The following is a 21,014-nucleotide window of genomic DNA, read 5'->3' as shown; positions in this document are numbered from 1 at the left end:
TATTCAAACACGCCATTTGATCGATATTCCAGCAATATTTTATTCACTGCAATATGTCATCTTATAAAGCACCAGTCTATTCTATTCTTTTCCCCACTTCTTCTTCTCCTCCTCTTCTGCGATCAAAATTGCGCTGCTCGTGAGAAATTCAGGGCGAGTAAAGTGTGTAAAATTATGCGAATGCTGAGTTTCCCTTTCATATTTACTGTCCTTCTTTTTAGCTCATCTTTATCACAATCATTGTTTTTTTCTTCGCTAACTTCCCCGCGCTTTCTCACTGCTTTTATACCCAAATGTTAAAACTATGCCCAGATCTTATGAACTATGAAGAAGAAGAAAATAAAAACCTACGTAAAGCGATGTAATTACATGTTTTCTGCCTTATCGCTAAACAGTAAATATATTGTGTGTTTGTGTGTGTGTGTAAAAGTCAAAAACACTTCTTGTCATGGTTCAATAGGTGCGCTTTTGCATGATTCCGTTTCTTTCTTTCTCTCTTTTCTGTTGTAAATTGCGTATAAAAATTTATATAATAAATATATTATGTAGATTGTTTAATATAAAAAATACACACAAGAGGGAAATATCAAAGAGGTTTTCTCACTTTGTCTTTTTGTCACCCCCCCCCCCAAAAAGGCCCCGCGTTCGTTGGATCACAGGTCCATCTCCTCCATGGTGCGCGACAGACGGTGGCTGTCGATGCGGCGCCGCTGGCTGCGCCGCACGGCGTCCGCGCGCCGGTACGGCTCGCTCTTGAGGCCCAGCAGGATGTCCTCCAGCGCGCCATTGTACACCTCGTCCTGCTGCAGCAGCTTCTTCTCGCGCACGGCATTTGTCTTACTCTTCAACTCATTAATTACCGCCTCCTGTTCAGTTCGAGAGACTCATCAGGCAACGCCGGCCAACTGCTCAAGCGCAAGCTTCTTCTTCTTCCCACCCAGAAGCACTCCCGCGAATGCGATCAGAGTGCAGAGGAAGGAACAGAAAGACATGAAGATGGAAGTGGGATTTTAAGGCTCAATTCAACTTTGAGCGCCTGCAAAAGCGCCTCAAAATATAGTCTTTCTTGGAGTTTGACGAATGTTTTGAAGCAAAAAAATTGGTTGGAAAAATCAAGGAAAGACCGAAGATTACTGAAAATAATCTCAATATACTTAAGAAACGACTGTTTCAAAGACACAAATTGCCAAATTTCATTACATTTCTATGTCTAGATAAAAGCTTTTCTGCCGCGTATTTTTAGGAAGAATTTAAAATTTAATGCTGCAATTCCTAAAATTCTTTTTTTTTTTAAGGAAGTAATTTTTACAGAAATAGCAAAAACTGATTCAAAACACTTCAATTCCAATAGATTCTCAAGCGATTTTTCACCTCGATTTTAGCCTTAAGTTGAATTGAGCCTTTCTTTGTCGTTTGCATTTAACTACTTCAGTGAATTTTATGGGAGGCGAGATGAGAAGAAGCCTTGCGAAATCATTAAAAAACAACAACAACAACAACATTGATGGGAATGCCAATAAAGTCAACACAAACTATTCTAACCCCATTAAGAACGAAGGAAAAGAAAAAAATCGTGTGAAATAATTTGTCAACTAACACCAAATTAGCCACAAAGGAAACATTGCAATAAAACAGTAAAATGTGTGGAACTTGTCATGAAGATTGTTTCTCTATTATTTACGTAAGACCAAGAAATAATAGCAACAGAGATAAAAACGATAAAAAGCAATGAAATTGCTGTAGAAATAAAATAGAGATTTCTGCTCTCTTTTTTTCTCTCTCTCTCTCTCTTCCACCTTGTCAAGTTTATATCGATGATATTGCGATGAAATTATCAATCTCTATAGTACAATTAAGACCTATTTACAATTAACAAAATGCTCATATTCTGAGTGACATGAAGGATACCGAAAGCCATCTAAAATGAGCGTGACTTCAACCAACAGGAGGTGACAAAAGGAGTTACGCCACGAGATTTTAACACATGCTACGACTCTAGCGTTATGCTGTGCAGAAAATTAGAGGAGCGTGAAAGGCGTATTTCGGGTCGTACCTGTTGCTTCTTCTGATTGTTGATCTTGTTGCGCAGCACAACTTCCTCGTTCTCCCTCTTCGTGGCCGCCAGCGCGGCCGCCTGCTCCAGTCGCCGGCGTTGCTCGTTCTCCTGATCTGCCGTCTGTCGCAAAGACGGAGGAAGAAACAGTGTGATTTACACCAAGTAAACACACTCAAGAATAGAGTGTCCTGAATTCAGATCAACAAGAAACACTGACCTTGAATGCTCTGACAAAGCGCACGAGCAACGAGAAGAATGTATTGGCGTCTGTACTCCGCGATGACTCGCCGAAGAACTCCACGCACTCCTTGAAGCTCTCCTGGGCGCTCTTCGAGTCGATCTTGATCTTCTTCAGCTTCTCCTCCGAGTTGTTGAGGAAGTCCCTGAGCACGTGATTGTGCGGACCCTTTCCGCGCAGCTCCGCCTCCTTCCTCACCGCCTCCATGCCCTTCTCCAGCTCGTGCACGTCCGTCACCACATTCTCCAGCGACACCTGCGCCGCCTTGTCGATGCAGAACAGCTCCGCGTCGAAGCTCAGCAGATCCGGAAACGACTGTCTCATCGTGGCCACGATGAAGTGCAGCAAACACGTCCGCTTGTCCGTCGACTTCGTGTCCAGCAGCGTGTCGAGACTCTGCAGCTTGAATCCGTACGCCGGACCGCGCTTGCTGCTGTTCATGTAATTGCCAAAGGCCAGAATGATCTCCAGAACCGCCTTCAGCTTCTTCGAGCTCTTCACCGAACTCGAACCATTGATGATCGCATAGATTTGCTGCAAGCAAGTCAACGAGAGGTTTATTTCACTGCCTTCCACGCCACATTCGAACAGAGCAAAGTGCAAAAACTCACCGGACTGATCAAGTGAATGCTGTCAAAGAAGTTGCCAATGTAGTTCATGATGGACAATTTCGACGATATTCTCTCCACTTTGGCCAATTGCATCATGAACTTGTCCTCATCCGTGAGCAAATTCAGATCCTTGCGCTCACTCATGTACTCCTTGTACGCCTTCACCTCCTGCTCCGTCGGCACCATCTTCTGCAGAATCTCCACATTCTCCAGCGACAGTTGCTTCAGATCCAGATTGTTTATCGCCCGGATCACCATTTCAGCGGGCATCTCGAGCTTTCGCCGTGAAATTGCTGCAAAACATTGTGCAAAAAAAAAACCAAACCATTTGTTAACACGCATCGCGAGTGGGAAAAAGTGAAAACCTTGATTGTAAATTGGCGGGAATTGCGGAAATTGAAATTTTGCACTTGCATTCTCTCTCACACTCACCGATATTTCTCAGGCGCGTGTGCTCCAGAACGGACACATTCTCCGGCTTCTTGAATCGCTTGCTGGGGAACGACGTGAGGCCATCGAGCTCAGAATTGCCATTGGCAAAGCCTCCGCCGTGGCCAATCTTGAACCTCTCCTCAAACTCCACGAAGTTGATCTGCTTGTACAGTCGCTCGTCGTCCAAGTCATTGAAAATGGTCCCTCTCACCTGCAAAAAACCACTCCCGGGCATTAGAATCAGGAAGCTAGCCGAGAGTCCATCAAGCAACTTGTGACTCAAAATACTTCTTATTTTACTACAGAAGAAGGCGTAATTCGAAGAAAAACACAATCTGGACTTCTTGGAAGCAGCAAAATTCCAATGTTTATCAATCTTTCCGATGAGAAAAAGTACTTTTTGCTCACTTATCATAATATTGAGCTCAAAATCACACTTTTTTTTTAGAAGATTTGAGTTTAATATCGTCTTAAAACGTTCCTCACCTGATTTGGTTTCAGCGCCACCCAATTGAGCGTCGGTAGCTTGTACTTCGTCTGCACCTTCCGCTTGATGGTCATTGCGCCGTCCGGCGCTTGCATCTGACCGGCAATCGGCGGCGGCGGGATGGGAATGAAGGGTGACGCCCGGCTGACATTGCGAGCGCTATTCGGCGGTGGTGGCGGACAGGGCGGAGCAATTGGCGGGGGTGGCGGAGCGAGAGCAGTGCTGGGCGGCGGTGGTGGAATTGGCGGCGCTTGGGCGACTTCCTGTGGCGTCTGCTGTGCCATCTTCTGAATGATCAGCGACTCCTCCTCGCGCTGCTTCAGCACCTTCCGCAGCGTCGACACCTCCTCGTCCGTCTGGCGCGCCTTCTGCTGCATCTCATCGCACTCACTGCGCACCCTCGTCAGCTCCGACTCCAGCTCCGCCAGTTTGTACATGAACTCCCTCTCCGTCTCCGCCACACGATCCATCGCCCTGCCCAGATCATCCTCCAGCTCCTGCACGCGCTCCAGCGCCGCCGTCTTCGTCTCGCTGTCCTCCATCAGCGCCGCCACGTCGAACACATTGTCCAGATACGCCGAGATCTGCACATGCAGCTCCTCAGACTCCGTGAGACGCAGCTTCTCCAGATACCCATCCAGGCCCAGAGCAGTGAATTCATACTGCAGGTGCACGCGGTAGTTCATGTCCTCCACCGAATGTACAACAATATTTACAAATTGCATGCACGCAACCATGAAGTCGATGTTGAACAACTCATAGTTGATGAAGTACTCCATCAGCGTCTGGAAGCGCTTCGTCTCATGGCAGATCTACAACGGCGCGCACAGAGAAAAGAGGGGAAAGTTAATTTGAATGTCAACAAGAATCACGAAAGAGAGGAAAAATGCCCAAAATGCTCTTCACCTCTTTGAAATTGTTGAAAGCCGACAAGATAATCTCGTGACCACCCTTGACTAAGCAAATCGCCGCCAGCAGCTCCAGCACCAGCGCCTTCGTGCGCAGCGACTTGTGGATGAGACTCAGGGCGATGCAGTTGATCGCCTCGCGGTGCTGAATCACCATATTGAAGCCATACTTGTTGTTCATGATCGCCCTCAAGCACATGATGCACACGTGAATGTCGTCCGTCGAGGCGCCCATGTTCAGCTTCGCGATGTGCCTGGAGCGCCTCTTCACACTGGGACTGTCTATCAGCTCACCCAGGCCCGGCCTGATGCCATTCGGGCGCACACATGTGGGCGACGACAGTTCATTGCTCCCCGTCGCATTGGACGACGAGAGGTTCACCGTTGCGTCCAGTCGCTCCTCACTCTCAATGCGCGCCTCTTGGATCCTCTGCTCGTGGCGCATCATCGACAGCCTGAAGCTGAGATAGTCAATCAGCGCGTCCAGGCCCTGATTCTCCTCATCCAGAAACTCCTTCACCCACTCAATGTGATTCGTCCGCAAGGATATCTCCAAGTCCCGCAGCACTTGCGTCGACGTTGACTCACCCACGATCTTCCGCTTCTGCAATGTAGAAATTCATCCGTGAGAACTTCGCCACACACACACACACACTTTCTCTACTCCTCCTTCTCACTTACTCGATGACTCCGTGAGGCCTTTGGATCCAAATATGTCCTCAATTTTGTCAAATAGTGCGACGGTGGATCTTTCGCGTGAACCATTTCCTGTGAGAAGAGAGCATGAGAAGCACAAAACGATGAGTAAACGCAAATATTATGTAAACACACAGAGAAAACATGATAAATCATTGTTTGATTTTTATGCGGGAAAAGATTACATAGAGAGAAAATCACTCTCAAGGTCTGGCATTTCTCTTCACTCACCAGACAAGCAACTCAGGCAAAGAGAGAGCACAATAAGCCACGCCCACTCACAAACCCCGCCCAATTGACAGACAATTTGCCCATTTCCACCCTCACAAGTGGCGACAACATCATTAATGACACGCATCTATTGAGAAATTCACTCTAATGACCATTCCTAAAGCATTATAGAACTTACAAATCACAGGAAAATGTGTCCAACAATCAATGACACAAACTCATCAATAATTCAGGATCAGGAACTCATCAGTGCCTTAGCAGCCATTCTTAATGCTTTTCGCAATTGATATTCTTTATAGTTAATTGTGAGAAACAAGCCATGTGTTTGCCCAAATTATTATCATAGACATTTTATTGTCAGTTGCAAAAGAACTATTAGAGATTTATTGTGTAACTCTTAATGCACTCTTTATTACCGCGAATTATCACTGATATCAAGCCTTGACATTCAAATCACACAGCAAAACTGTTTTCGTGCCTTAAAGCAAAGGTACTTTAATTGCGACAATGCACAATTGCACATGCAATTGGGCGGAGCTTGAGAATGGGCGGGGCTTCTTAGAATCTCCGCTTTACTTATCGCTGAGCAAGAAATTCAAATTGTCACTGGAAGTTCAATCAGTAATCCAAGCATTAACAAATCAATTGCAGAACGCAAAGCGCCTCATTAGTGATGTCGTCAACATTTCAGCTCATCAGGGTCAAACTGAGCAACATTAAACTTTCCTTAGCCTCTAAATTTGATTTCTTAAGTCAGTTCTAGATGAACCATTCAAGTAAAATGCATTCAATTGCAATTCTCTGTTGTCTACTTCTCGCATCATCCTCAATTTCCGCATGGAATTGTTCGGAAGTTCATGGAATTAAGCACACAAATACATCTCAAACGTGGTATCCAGTATTCTTCGGCTATCCTTTATATCGCGAACAGAGCATCTTTATATCACTACTCTTCGCACACATTTCTTGCTGGACATTTTCTGTGGTGACACAAAACGACAGTGTTGAAATAGTGTCAGATCTCACTGAATACAATCAATTCTGTGAAAGTAATATTACATGGTGCGATGATTTTTCCTTTTACAATGAAATTATGGGCAATAGATTCATTGACTATCGCAATGTTCAAGTGATAAAGCAAAGTGACGACTTTATTGCCGTGAGTGATTGTCGAATTTGGCGTGACAACACAACGAAAAACGTTAAAATACACGATTATGGACTCGTTGTGGGAAGTCGACAAAATCCTGCCAATATCACATTTGGTAGTCTTTTACAACAGAAATTCGCCAAGGAATTGCTGGATTTCATGATTCCTGACTTGAATCTCACATTCAAAATTGGCTCTTTTGACGGTGGATTTTCTTTTGTCTTTAATCTCTCATATCTTATATGTCCTAACAAATGTGCAGCACCAAATTGCAAGAGTCTCACTGACACAGGTGCTTTTGACTTAAATCTAGTAGAATCTATGTATCCACCTAAAGAAGAATCTAACAATTTACTGCACATTATGTTCATTTTAAGCGCTTTAATTCTCTGTCTTGCACTCACATTCTATGGCTTTTGGAGTTGGTATTCATTCAGAAAATCTATCACACACGATAAATCATGCAATGACTCATGAATCCTAATCAAGCACTTGACTTGGAGTGTCTTTCTGGAATTTGCCAAAAATCCGTCACTGACTATATTTATACAAATGTGTAGAACATTGCACAGTTCTCCGTGTTAACATGCACAACAAATGCCTTTTTCCTCCACTCTTTCTGAGTCACGAAACATTTTTTCGCTATCTTTTTTTTTCTTTTCTTTTCACAAGAGACACACATAAACTGATCATAAAATAAAAGCGATTGAAGGACGACTGGAGCGGAAATAAAAATTATATTACAATATGCAGCGAGATAAGAGATAAACAGCGAAATTCATGCGTTAACATCTCATGTTCAGTCAATTTGTTAATAAATATAATCAAATTCCACTCTCTCACAGTCTTTTCACTCTGTGCGTTCCCTGAAATTACGCTCTTGTACTACATTTATATACAGCACACACACACATTTTCTGTGTCACGCTCGCAAAGCACAAAGTTGCCTCTTGAATTGAAGTCAATTGACTTGACTGCCGGAACCTTTGGCACTTTCAGTCGCCCCTTCAGCACTCCCCGCAGCCTCCCTTTTAGAGTGCGCGCACTCAAGTGTATTTTACCCAGTGAAAAGTGATTTCGTAATGAATATCGGACAAATCTTCTACGCACAATATCTTATGCCATGAAGATTAACGCTCTTTCTGCCACTCTCGCAACTAATTTGCATAACATTTGAAGGTTACTGAACGATAAGCCTTCGCACAGACATTTACGAGCACAACTCGCCATCACTTAATCTTCACATGGAGCAATTCATGAAAAATTGCGATGAATTTACTGCCACAAAGCCTCAGCAGGGGAACAATTTTGTCCACTGGAAGTTGCAAGCGTTAAAATGAAGGGAAATTTTCATGCCATTCCACTAATTGTTGACTGTTTCTTAATGAAGGAAAATGCCCAGGATCTTAGCTAACATTCTCCTATCGCTTTTCCATCGACTTCTTCGTCAAATTGCACTCCAAATAGCTGAATATTACTTAATCTTCACTACGCCACTGTCAATATCTCTCCCACAATTGCTAATTTTCCTCACTCTCTTCACTCAAATGCTGCAAATGTTAAACTCCCATGGATGATTCATGTGATTTTTTTTCCTCATCTTCCCCCGCGCAAAATCACTGCGTTTATGGAAAGTCTCAACAACGCAATCCAGTCAGTGGAATATCATTCCAATGGATGTGGGCAAAAGCGGAAGAAACCACCGAAGACAAGACGAAGAGAATCACAGTGTTATTTATGATTATTATTCGGGTGTGCTTTTACTCGACGTGTTCAATGAGCGTTTCGGGGAAATGATGTCATTTGGACAATTAATTATTGATACCCATTATATTCATGGCAAATCTCTTCATAACTCCTCAGCTGTATTCATTTGTATTTGCTTGTGTTCTCACAACACACAAAAAAAAACTCGCCCAGCGAATGAAAAAGAATTCTTCATCAACTATTCTGCGTCTCTCTTCCTAATCTCATGATCATGAAGCAACAAATTTAAGCTCATTGAACCTTTTTTTTCGCCTTCTTCTCTCCCTCACTTTTTCCATTCTTTCACCAGCCACAACACTTCGCCGACAACTTAATTAATCAGCATAATATTCACAAGAGCACGCTGGTTTTGTCTTTTTCTACTCTTTTTCTCCCTCCACTCTGGCTCAGTGTGTTCATGAGAAAATTGGATTAATTACCTGATCACATATTATGTCCCATTTCTTCTCATCGTCATAATTCTTCAGCAATTTCGCCTTGTCCGGTGGTAAATCCATTGATGCCTGCAATTAAAGAGTAGCAAATTTATTAGCCTCAATTGTCAGCTCATTTTGTCCACTTAAGGTGGAATTATGTGGGAAACAAAGCGACTGATTTACTCCACAGGGTAATCAACCGCTTATCATTTAAGCATTTGATAAGCTGTATTGTCACAGTGGATTATTATCAATGAGACAAGATACAGCTGCTATGATTAATTGGTGAAATTATGAATGAAATTCTCTTCATTCCAAACAATGTGATGACATTCAATTAAAGCCCATTTTTTCTAGGAATATTTGAGACTTGTTTGAGCAGATTTTCTCTCTCTCTCTTTATTCCCATTAAAATACAAAGATTTTTAGCTAGAATATGTAATTTTCTTCAACACCCTGTCAAACTATGAAACAGCATCGAACATTACAAACACAAATCTCGCGCACACATTAAAAATCTCACCACAAATTAAACCAAAGCGATTTTTCATGCGAGCACGATGGCAATGATTGTCGCACCATCTCACATGGCATCACTTTAAATAGACTGTGCAGCACTGGAGGGTAGTTGAAATAGAAAATACAGTTTGATAGGCCAACATCAACAGCATTATCACTTTTGTGGCGGCTGCCATCGGGCATGAATACAAAGTCGCTCTTTGTTAAGCCAAATCCCACATCGTCATGTAGCGTTAGAATTCCGCGCTCTGCCCTTTCTATTTAATTGGCAAATCCCGGCGCACATGCAAATATTATCACTTCGTCTCCATGGAGCTGAGAAAGAAGTCCATTTAGCAAATTGGAAAAGGAAAAAAAATACACCGCGCGCCTGCCTTACACATAAATTGAGGTCATGAAAAGTATGTGTGTTTATGTAGAGAAAAATACCAGCATCTATTGGAAAATTACTGCTCAATTGCATTCAATTAGATCTATTTTTGGGAGAAGGAAGAAAGGCCACAAAATGGGAAAAAATGTTCTGTATTTGTTTGTGTGCTTCAGAATGGAATGCCAATACAAAATTCTCTCTCTCTCTTTCACCAGCACAAACAATGGTCAGGAGTTGTCGAGAGTAAATAGTATTGAAATTTTGGGTCACCGGAAAAGGAAATGCATTTAAACAAACCAATGTGAGAGTGTGAAACTTGTATAGAACAGTCCCCAGAACGCATGACGGTGAAAGACGGAAGAAATGCTGAAACGTGATAGAATGCTGCTTCTCTTCCCAAAGCGCAACACATGTTTTTTTCCCCATTGACCAACAACCCGTGACAATGCGACAATCAAATATTGCCTTCTGCAACTCCCTGTCAATTGTTAAATCAAATGTTGACCAATTGCCATCTCCAGAGGCAGTTGAACTCCTTCACACCTTCTGCTGATCCTCACGCCAGTGTCAAGAAGACTTTCCATGCTGTTGGGCCGCCAATTAACTGCGTTTTCCTTTTCAATTACACGCGCACAACAAGCAATTTGCTCTCCGCAAGCAAACAACGCACTTTTCTCGCTGAATTCATAATTTGATCTCTCTCTCTCAAGAAGGGTGATCTTCGATATGGAACGGCCATCAGATTCAATTTCACTCTCAATTCTCTTTGTCAATTACACTGGAAGTGTCAATTATTGATACGGCAACTGGTTGTTGGCGCTCTTAACACTTCATCTACCGCTCAAACTTGAGAGAAAAGAACCATTTTGATCCTCAACATTCTCAATTCGATCATTAAGATAAGAATTTAAATAATATTTAAAGAATTTAAATTTATATCTAGTCTTTATCAAAATACTGGTAAATCTGGTGTTAAAAATGTATTTGCAACAGTCTCAGCGATGTGGAAAAAACAACTTTGACAAATAAGCAGAAAAACAAATCAAGAATGGTCGCTAAAAAGCCATTAAGGCACTAAATATTGAGAAATACACAGCAGACTTCCATGGAAAAGTTCGACAATGAATGGAGCAAATTGCAGTGCATTAGAGTGCAATTACGAAAGGGAAATCCACTTTGACAAAAACAGATACAGTTTTTGACAAATGCCCCAAAAAGGCCCGAAAGAGAGAGATAAAGATCGCACATTTCACTTTTATTGGACATGAAAGAGGGAAAAAAAGAATGGCGCGCAGGTAAGCAATTTGTCATCGACGAGAGACGATTTGACAGCGCATCGGAAAATTAATTTGCAACCCCTTGAACTTTTCCCTCCGATGCGAATGAATGAATTCCTACGAATGGTGACGCCAGTCTGGAGAAATAAATAGAATAATCGTCATCATTGTCAATTTCTCAAGTGTGTGAAAGAGAGAAGAAAGGAAGAAGTGAGTGATAGATTTGCGCTAAACCCCTCTGACCGAAGCCAACGGTGATAAATGGCATGATTAATTGAAGACGGAAATGGATAAGTGATAATGCACTTCAGCACAAGACAACTTGAGGCATCGCATCAGCACAATCGAAAGACTCTCTCGCCTCGGTTCATTGTCTAGACCACATTTTCTGTCGATACAACAATTTGCCATGCACTCATTAGCAAAACTTCCAATGTGTGTTTTTATTCCGTCATTCAACTCAAGGATGACTGTAAAATTACATCACACACTTTCTCAAGCAGTCTCTCTCTATCTATCGTGTACAGAAAATCGTCTTTCTGATCGCTTGCGCGACACTCCCAGAAACTTCCTTCAGTCCTTCAGCAACCATTTCAATCGACAGCATGAATTTCAATACTTCTCATCCCTCCTCTTCAGTCTCACTCCAATATCTTGCCCACAAACTATCGTCTCAGCTTCTTACACACAAGAGAGAAAGATATTCTGTACCACTGCGATCGAAAAGTACAACGAAGAATTCTCGGCTGAAGAGCTCAAAATGATAATATTGAAAGTCAAACATTTGGAATTCAAGATAAATTTTCCTTTAAAATAATATTCTGCAAACGAAGTGTGAAATTATCTAAAAAATTGTGTAAAAACACTAAATTCTTTAATCTTTTCAATTCAGCGAAAAATCATTGCTTTTCCATGCTAAATTCAATGCTGTTGAACACAGTTTTTGAATGGCGCAGTGCAAGAATGCAGCAGCAAAAGTGGCACCAAACCGATTGATCACAAAACACCACCCAAGAAAACTGGTTATTAGACAAGCGCTGTGCGCACATGAAAAGTCTCCCTTTTTCCTCAAAATGCATCTCAATGCATTGCTCTGTCGCGCACACTCTTCCTCACGACGCACATTTGTGAGCGCAGTCTAGAAATACACTCACACACAAGATGGATTATTGGAAGGAAGCGAGAGCGCGTAAAAAGATGCCCATATAGGCGTCAGCCCGGAGAATTATTTTCATGCCTTATTTACATAATTTCGAGTGAACTCCTCTTACTTATCCCTCCGATTTTTCTCTGTCACCATATGGAAATTTGTGTGTGGTGAGAAAACCCACATTTGGATAATTAAAAGGCGAGACACTTGCACACCCCTTTTTTTTCTTACGCCTCAAGCAATCCTTCAATGTGTAAAGAGAAAAGAGGGGAGAAAAATTCCCGGAAAAAATCGCCAACAATTGAGACACCATTTTTCTCAGATTGTTTTATTCAAAATTCAATACCATCAGTTGAGCATGAGGAAATTCGCTGAAATGCACGACATCACAGCCTTTTTCTCTATAAATACAACAAACACAAAACACAATCAATTGCCAGACATTGCGTCATATCTCCAGTGTTTGATTCAGAGCCTTTAAGGCATCGTTCATCCGAAAACCTCTGCACTTTCTTGCGTCTTTGCTTATTTTCCTCACTTTTTTTTGTCTTTCAACATTGAATAACAATCTAAAGTTACAATAAATATTTTTCACTTTTTACATTTCCCCCTCCCCCTTAAAAACGCCACACAATGTCAATGAGAAATTCACATTGTAAATGTCAAGCAAAAGACATGAGCAAACAACAAAACAAGCGCATTTCTTTTTCACCACCGCGTGAAAAAAATGAGCTTCTCAGCGATCATCTCGTCAAATGCAAAAGTCTTTTGCCAAAAAAAAGAACAACAATTGCAACGGAAGTTTTAAGAAACGAAAAATATACACACATGCCATTAAACCATCCGCCAAAACTACTGTTACACTTATCAAAACTTAGTGAGTCTCTCCGTGAAGTGCTCAAAAACCATCAAATCGTAAAAATTTCTCAAGCTCAACCGACTGTTATCGCGTCGCCTTAAATATTTATCAGGAAAAAAACTCTCCTCTCTCACTCTCTGCAGCCAACGAATCTTCTCTGCTCCTCACCAACTGATCATTATCAGATCTTTTGCCAATTTCTGGCCACATGCGCCTAGAAAGATCATCTCTCAGGGTTTCTCGCTTGTCTTTTTTCCTCTCTCTCTCTTCCAGGCGCAATCCTCAGAGCGACGCCCATCGGAGCATTCTCGGAGAAATCATGGTGTCTGGCCACGGCAGAATGCCGCACGAAGAATGTGAGGGAAAGAAGTGGAAGAGCAAGAATCCGAGTGCGACAAACACCCACTTAAAAATTCGAATTGTACTTCATGTTGAGCTGCAACTCGACGCTCTTCACCACAAATGCACCACAGATATTGGAATCGTATTAGAAAGGACGCGTTCTAGTATGATTGGGACGAGTGTTTGCCTCTGTCTTAGGAGAATCCATGGGAATTACTTAGGACAATCTCACATTTCACACCCTTAACATAGTTTTTTGTGTAGAAATTCAAAGATTACCATGAATTTCTGCACAAAACACAAAGAAGTACACTCTGAACATATTTAAACTTGTTAGTCATTAAACATTAAATAGAATGTCTTACGACAGACTACAAGACTTCCATAGGAAAGTCGTAAAGCACAAATATTGTGTTTAAGATCTGAACTAAATTCCCCGACCTAGGTCTCTTCCTACCCTTCATAATGACCTTGACAACAGTTCCCTGTCTCGCTCACTTTCACTAAATTTCAATAAATGAAGCGAGAAAAAACTACAGATTTGGAGTTTGTTTTTATGTGAAGTTTTGGGCAATAAACACGGTCAGCGGGAGAATCTCCGCCGCCGCGAGGCGCCGCTGCCTCTCGCCGCGCCACAAGAGCATCTGTGGAGCAATGACTCGCGGGACTCACCAGAACTTTGGTGAATCTCCTCTCCAGCTCGTTGCGATCCGGCATCGGCTGGCAGCTGCGCCGGACGCTGGGCTGTCGGATGTGGTGGCTGTTGTGGTGGTGCTTCATGTAGCTGATCTCGTCCCGCTGGATGGTGGTGGCCTCGGGCTCGGCCGTCCGGGACGCTGAAATGCCCATCGCGTTGCCAAATTCACTCTCACGTCGCGCGATGACTCATGAACGCCTTTGTTCGCGCTGCTCCATCACAGCCGCCCCAAGTCTACGCCACTGGCACAGTTCCGCGGCGGCGGGCGTCAATTGGCGGCACAGCACAGCACTAATCCGATCACAATTGGGCACTCTCGGGCCCCCATTTGTCCTGCGGCCCGCTCAGGAAGCGCCCAATGGACGCCCACAATGGCGAGACGTATCAACAGGTCGGCGCGCGCGAATTTCTGCACACTCTGCCAACGGCCGCGGGCGCTGCGCACTGGGAAGTACACTGAGACACCTCCGGGGGCACTTTTGGACCAAAAGAGGGGGAGATATGGGCTCTTACATGGACAGGAGAGGCGCACAAACTTGTTCACACGCTCAAGAACCTCACGCTTTGACTGCCGCAATGCAACTGGACACGAAAATACCAGCGAATCGACTTCGCGAAGAGGCCAACAGCAGCGCCTCTGTCGGAGGATATTTATTAGCCGAGACACAATCTAATCAGTCTTTCTCAACAGGATCTTCAGCTGCTTCAGCTTCCTGGACTTCTTCCTGGCTCTCTTGCGTCTCTTTGCTCACCTCCTTGTCCAGGAGATCCGCCCATGGATCTTCCAGCATTGACGGATGGAAGTAGTCGCTGATGGGAATTTCCCGCTTTCCCCAAAAAGGCTGCAAATAAGAAAAAATCGTTATTCTATGAAACAATGCACATTTCACTGCGAAATACTTGGTTGTTCCTTCCTCTGTGACTTTGGGGCGAGTGTGGAGAGAACTGCTGTCTGTAGGGATGTTGTGGGAAGGATTGCCGAAATCTGTTCCTGCCTTGGAAGCCTCTGAATCCCTGATCGCTGCCCTGACTCCTGTTGAAATCGCCATAAGGCGACTGTCCGTTGTCTCCTTGTCCCTGTCTCTGCCTATCAAAGTGAAATGATCGATTCATGATGACTTTTCCACACTTTCCACTCTGTTTTCACGAGAAAACCAGAGAAAAACACAATTGTGTCTTCTGGTAAACAACGGGATATTTTTTATAGCAAATTTTTGTCAATCGTGCCATAACCTCACATTTTCCATACTCTTGTGTAATTTTCCGCCAAGAAAAAGCCATGGTTTGTGCCATTTGCCAGATAAACGAAGGAAATTTCCGCTTTTCCAATGAGACTGAGTGCTTTCTGCACCTCTTGGAGAGCATAAAGATGCACCACATTGGTGAGAATCGCAACAAAGACGCGAATAAGCGCAGTCTGACCTTCATTCTCTTCCACAGAAATGAAAAACAAGTACGAGCGAGTTTCCCGGGAAAATGAGCTGCTGAAGATTGAAATGGACATCCTGAAGACACGCCGGAAGACCGACTCCATGCCACAAACTCCGCCGATATTCCCAGAAGATGAGGAGGAAAGCTCTGCCGGCGGAAACTCCTGGGACAATGCCTTTCTCGCGAACACTCCAGAGTTGGGCAAGGAAAACATGGGCCGGAAGAACAAGAAGGATAAACAGCGATTGCCACTGTCTCCGCGAAAGGACAACTTCTTGACGGAAGACCTGACACTACCTGAAAAACTGCCACAGCGACAGAAATCTGCTACCAAGACGTCTTCCAAGTGGTTCTCGAGCAATAATGAAACCTTCCGGACGCCCAAGTTCAAGCAAACGCGACTCAACTTCAAAGGTGTGGACAAAGATGAGACATTCTGCGAGGAGTTGAGTGAACCGTTGGTGAAGAGAAACAAAGACACACCCCCAAAATCGCGCCTTCAGCTGGAGAACACGGAAATCCATCCGGAAGACACGTTCTTCGTGGACGAGCCAGCCGTGAGGTCATTCCACACGCCGGAGGACTTCTGGAATCTCGGCTTCCCACCCACGCAGCCCACCCAGGAAGCGTCACCGAACGATCGGCTGGCGAGGCGCGGCAGAAAGCGTGAGTAACGTGTTGAAATGAATTTATTGACTGTCTTACAAATTGCCCCGCTTGGCCTGATCCAACTCGATGGCCTCAAAGAGGGACTTGAAGTTGCCGGCTCCGAAGCCCTGAAAGGGATTGAAATGTACTGAAAAGGTGATGGGGAATATAGAGACAATGGAGACTCACGTTGTGGTTGTTTCTCTGGATCACCTCGAGGAAGACTGTGGGGCGATCCTGCATGTTCTTGGTGAAGATCTGCAGCAAGTAGCCGTCCTCGTCGTAGTCGATGAGGATCTGCAGCTCCTGCAGCACCTTGAGGTCCTCCTTCACCTTCACCTTGCTCGTCTGCAGGCGCTTCTTCAGGATGTCATAGTAGGAGTCCGGGATGGTGAGGAAGTTCATGCCGCGCGCCCTCAGATTCCTGATGGCCGTGATGATGTCGTCCGTGTTGAGGGCGATGTGCTGAATGCCCGCGCCGCCGTAGTAGTCCACGTACTCCTGAATCTGCGACTTGCGCTTCCCGTTCGCCGGCTCGTTGATGGGAATCTTCACGGTCTCCTCGTAGTTGGTCATCACGATGGAGCGCAGCGCCGAGTAGTCCGTGTGGATCTGCGAGTCGTCCACGGACCAGAAGCGATGGAACATGAGCGTCTTCTCGTACCACGCCGCCACGCTCTCCATCTGCAAATCGGGCTGATTGCCCACTGTGTGATCGATGAAGTTCAGTCCCACGCGCGGCAGCAGCTTCACCAGCGGATCCTCGCCCTCCATCGGCGCCTTGAAGCCGGGCAGGAAGACGCCGCGGTAGTTCGTGCGCTCCACGAAGGTGTGCGTAGTGTCGCCGAACGTCTGCACCACGGCGAAGCGCACCGTGCCGTGCTCATCCCGCTCCTCCCAGATGTCCTTCACCAGCGTGGCGCCGCGCTGCTTCGCCCTGGCCACAATCACGCTCAGGTCGTCCACCTCGAAGGCGATGTCCTTCGTGCCGTCGCCGTGCTTCACCAGATGATCGCCGAACTCCGTGTCGCCGGGCTCGTACGCGGAAACGAATACAAAAACTATCTGCACAATTAAAAAAGATCCACATTCAGTTACAACTCCCACCGACTGCAGAGCGGTTACTATTCAAATAGCCCCGAGGGGTTTGTCAACCGAGGCAAGAAAGTGTGCGATAAACAACCAATGTTAGAACGTGAAAAAGACAGGAAAAAGCCGAGTTTTTGCACAGAACTTATCACAGCAGTAAAGATTCGGAAAAGAACATTTTTCTTACATTTTTATAACCTGAACCAACGCTTTTTATCACTAGATCAAAATTTCCACGGAAAATTCCAATTTAAAAGCTATAATTTACTTTTTGTGCATGAAAATTATGTCTAGACTTCTAGAGAGAGACTCAATGAAGTCAAGAAAAGTCATGACAAGTTGCGAAAGAAACAATCGTGAAATAATTATCGCAAGAACAACTATTAAAATGGGCAAAAATTCAGACAAGGCAAAAAAAACACTGTTTTCAACTTATTTCTACAAAAACTAACGATTTTCTACGACGAATTCGAAATTTTCAGCGATATTTCCTCCACAAAACATAAGCAAAACAATCTATAAAATAAGATTGACTCAAGGATTGACTTCAAGATTGCCTATGACATTCACAGAAGTGTCGAAGCTGAGAAAAACAAGCATTTATACGTGCCGAAAGTTCATGGGAAACTAGTTCTCAACACTTTAGTAAATCTACTGATGGCGCACTCACTTTATTCTGCTTCACGGCGTGCTTCACGACTTTCCTGCAGTTGGTCTCGAGACCCTGGTAGGCCAGAGGCTCGAATCCCATGCGAGTGACATAGTAGCTGGCGGCCTGCTTGGCATTTCCCACCCAGAAAGTGATGTGATCGAAGCACAGGAAGCGCCCGCCATCGGGTTGGGGTCCCTTGTCTGTGTACGTGGTCTGCAACGGAACGTGCGTTAGCGCGAGACGCGCAAAATTGGCCAGATAAACCGTCAAACTTACCATTCTCACAAACAAAACCTCACTTTAACCTCACAAAAACTGGCAATGTACACTTTTTGAGTGTCTAGAACAAACTATGAGTCGTTCTGCGAAGAAGAGTGGCTTTTATAGTCTCTGGACTGGGGAGATTAAACGAGTTTGTGTCGCATTGTGTCAATAAATCAGCCGCGGAAATGACTTCTACACGTCACGGCTGAACATATGCAAAGTTCCTCCGGTGCTGGACTGATTAACCCCTCGAGATATTTGGCGGGAAAGTCAATTGGAGCGCGCAATGGAAATTTTTCGTGGAAATCCTGTGGAAATTGGGCCAAGATGAGGCCAAAAATGCACCGACACGTGCAAAAGACATGATCAAGCGTCATTTAAATGGGATAAACAAATTCTTGTTTGTCTCTGAGTGTGAATTAATGAGACGAGCCCCTTGTGGAGGAAAAACAGGCTTTCCTCACACTTTTTCGATTCCATTTGAATATCATTAAGGTGTTTTGCCTCCATGTCTTTTACGAGAGTTGTTGCGAAGCAAAAGCACAAGTTCTCGGTGTGCTTTTCACACGATCACAGTGTGAATGGCAATGAATCAGTCGGAGATGCACTGAAGTGAACTTTATTCACACGCTCAAAAAGCTGTCGTTTCACTGCGACTTAGCAGCGGATCTTGGCGCACTTTCTTCCTCAAGAATGTGGCCAGAAGTCGCTGGTCGTGAACTTCACCGCCGCCCGTTAGAATGCTGAAGAAGTAGCCAAAACCGATGTTGAAAGACAGCCCGATGAGGGCAAAGTATTGGAAGTTAATCCTAAAAATCCAGGGAATGTTGCTTCTTTGGTTTACCACAGATGACCGATCGACTGAGCTTTCATTTCTCAAGCAGCCGTCAGTTCGCATTGGTAGAAAAGGATCTGAATGCTTGTACAGATTGTTACCGATCATTAGGATTGCCAGAACGCTGATGGCAATCAAGACTCCGATTTTTGCGCCCTGGAATAAAGTGAGAAGAGTCTTAAAGTACAATTCGACGCAGAAACACTTTATCTATCCTCATGGTTAAAACTTACTTTACAGTTCGCTCGTGGAAAGAGTATTCCAAGGATGAAGAGGCCGAAGATCGCCACACCAGTGATTGTGACGCATTGGAAAGTGAGGGTGAAGATTGTTCCCATGTGTTCGATAGCCAAGATAAGGAGGACGCTTAGAAGTCCCAAAATCACCACCAATAATTTCATAACAGTGTTGATTCGATCTTGGGTTGCGTTCTTGAGTTTCAAGGCTAGAAAATCGTTGTAAATCGTTCCGCTCATTGTGTTCAAATATGTTGAGATTGTCGACAGTCCGGCAGCGAAGATACCAGCTATGAAGATCCCATTGAAGCCGGGAAAGAGTGAGGCTCTCTCCTGGACAAAGTGCGGCAACGTCTGGTCGATCTTCGCGATGAGACCGGCGCTAAAAGGATCGCAGTCTTCATAAGCGGCATACATGATGCTGCCAATTGCCAAGTCGGTCAATATGATGATCATGTACACTCCGAACTGAATCCAGAGACTCTGCTTAGCCTTCTGCAGAGTCGGTAGTGCAGTGTAGCGCTGAATACTGCTCTGACTCAGGCCCATGTGGTAGATCGACGCGAAAATGAGGCTGAAGAGGTAGCCCCAAATAGTTCCTCTCTCTTCCAGATCAAGATCAAGCCTACGAGATGGAAAACTAGGATTAAACCAGGTACTTATTTGATATTATATCCCATTGAGGGACATAGTCTTCTCCATTAAACGAGATATGAAAATATCTTCAAATGATCAGTGAAACCATTGCGAAGGAGTTCTGTGTTTCAGATCTTTCGGGGGTTAAGTAAAAGTGGTACAAGTGATCATACTTGACAAATACGAGTCTTCCGCCTCGGTCAAGGGCTTCCCATACGTTTCTCATGCCACCCACGTTGTTGAAGCCCACGATCATGATCACAATGGAGGAAGTGAGGATGAGAACAAGCTGAAACACGTCAGTCCAGACGACAGCCTTTATTCCACCGATCGCAGTGTAGACAATACAGAGAACAGTGATTGTCGCCGCAATTACGTACAGATTGAGTCCGGACACTCTTTGAAATGCCAAAGCGGGCACATAGATAACGATAGGCATGAAAATTATTCCCGCCACGAGATACATCGCGCTCGCAATCTTCTTCACCGTGCGATCGAAGCGCTGCTCCAAGTACGAGAAGCTCGACAAGAGCTGCAGTTCGTAGAAAACGGGTAGGAAAATGTACTGAATGACGACCAAGCGAATCATAGCAATGACTATGAACATCCACATGGTGAGACCGTAGGCGTAGGTCTCTGTGATGTGGCCTACAACCGTGGCGCCGGAAACTGCAGTGGCAACTAGGGAGAAGCTCACTGGTACGAGTTTCATGTTACGTCCGCCCAAGAGGTAGTCCTCAATGTTGGACCCGCGCTTTCTGGCCAGGATGGCATAGTGAATGCCAATAGACAGGGACACGATGAACACAATCGCGAAACAGAAGTAATCCAGGACGGAGAATTGAACGACAGCGCTCGCGATCATCGTGATCAGTCATGTGAGAACGTTAGAAAGGTACTGACCTGAGGCCTCAGAAAGTGACTTCATTGAGAGTTATTAGAGAGGAAGTCCCAGTTTTTCTAGATACTCTCCAAGCGTCAATTAAAATTATATTATCACGGGGAAGAAATGTTGAT

At 44.4% G+C, this 21,014-nt stretch overlaps 5 protein-coding genes across 6 annotated transcripts; 1 reads left to right on the top strand and 4 right to left on the bottom strand.

Moving 5' to 3' along the window:
• Positions 1–8: 8 nt before the first annotated feature.
• LOC132265943 (formin-like protein) lies at positions 9–14,784 on the bottom strand. 2 transcript variants are annotated; one of them, XM_059766745.1, is made up of 10 exons: positions 14,182–14,784; positions 8,996–9,079; positions 5,414–5,500; positions 4,731–5,336; positions 3,824–4,636; positions 3,338–3,548; positions 2,906–3,198; positions 2,274–2,828; positions 2,029–2,176; positions 9–883 (listed from the first exon to the last, which is right to left on the bottom strand). In XM_059766745.1, the coding sequence occupies exons 1-10, from the start codon at positions 14,356–14,358 to the stop codon at positions 654–656; spliced, it is 3,204 nt and encodes a 1,067-aa protein (XP_059622728.1). In that variant the 5' UTR covers positions 14,359–14,784; the 3' UTR covers positions 9–653. The 2 variants fall into 2 exon arrangements, with proteins under 2 accessions (XP_059622728.1, XP_059622727.1); XM_059766744.1 differs by having other exon boundaries at positions 9–866; positions 2,054–2,176.
• Positions 14,785–14,822: 38 nt separating this feature from the next.
• Positions 14,823–15,319, bottom strand: LOC132255681 (uncharacterized). Its single transcript, XM_059751799.1, has 2 exons — positions 15,107–15,319; positions 14,823–15,048 (listed from the first exon to the last, which is right to left on the bottom strand). Exons 1-2 carry the CDS (start codon positions 15,317–15,319, stop codon positions 14,881–14,883), a joined length of 381 nt encoding a protein of 126 aa, XP_059607782.1. The 3' UTR covers positions 14,823–14,880.
• A 90-nt stretch (positions 15,320–15,409) lies between these two features.
• LOC132255680 (uncharacterized) lies at positions 15,410–16,311 on the top strand. Its single transcript, XM_059751798.1, has 2 exons — positions 15,410–15,588; positions 15,647–16,311. The coding sequence occupies exons 1-2, from the start codon at positions 15,486–15,488 to the stop codon at positions 16,309–16,311; spliced, it is 768 nt and encodes a 255-aa protein (XP_059607781.1). The 5' UTR covers positions 15,410–15,485.
• LOC132255679 (4-hydroxyphenylpyruvate dioxygenase) lies at positions 16,230–18,401 on the bottom strand. The gene is made up of 4 exons (XM_059751797.1): positions 18,303–18,401; positions 18,045–18,239; positions 16,475–17,350; positions 16,230–16,413 (listed from the first exon to the last, which is right to left on the bottom strand). The coding sequence occupies exons 1-4, from the start codon at positions 18,303–18,305 to the stop codon at positions 16,339–16,341; spliced, it is 1,149 nt and encodes a 382-aa protein (XP_059607780.1). The 5' UTR covers positions 18,306–18,401; the 3' UTR covers positions 16,230–16,338.
• A 1,163-nt stretch (positions 18,402–19,564) lies between these two features.
• On the bottom strand, positions 19,565–20,862 carry LOC132266147 (sodium-coupled monocarboxylate transporter 2-like). The gene is made up of 3 exons (XM_059766997.1): positions 20,171–20,862; positions 19,638–19,986; positions 19,565–19,570 (listed from the first exon to the last, which is right to left on the bottom strand). Exons 1-3 carry the CDS (start codon positions 20,860–20,862, stop codon positions 19,565–19,567), a joined length of 1,047 nt encoding a protein of 348 aa, XP_059622980.1.
• Between the last annotated feature and the right edge of the window lie 152 nt (positions 20,863–21,014).

The sequence above is a fragment of the Phlebotomus argentipes genome, unplaced genomic scaffold (genome assembly GCF_947086385.1).
Source record: "Phlebotomus argentipes unplaced genomic scaffold, Phlebotomus argentipes genome assembly contig_5, whole genome shotgun sequence".
NCBI lineage: Eukaryota > Metazoa > Arthropoda > Insecta > Diptera > Psychodidae > Phlebotomus > Phlebotomus argentipes.
Note: the sequence above shows the minus strand (reverse complement) of the source record. Positions and strands in the feature narration are given on the sequence as shown.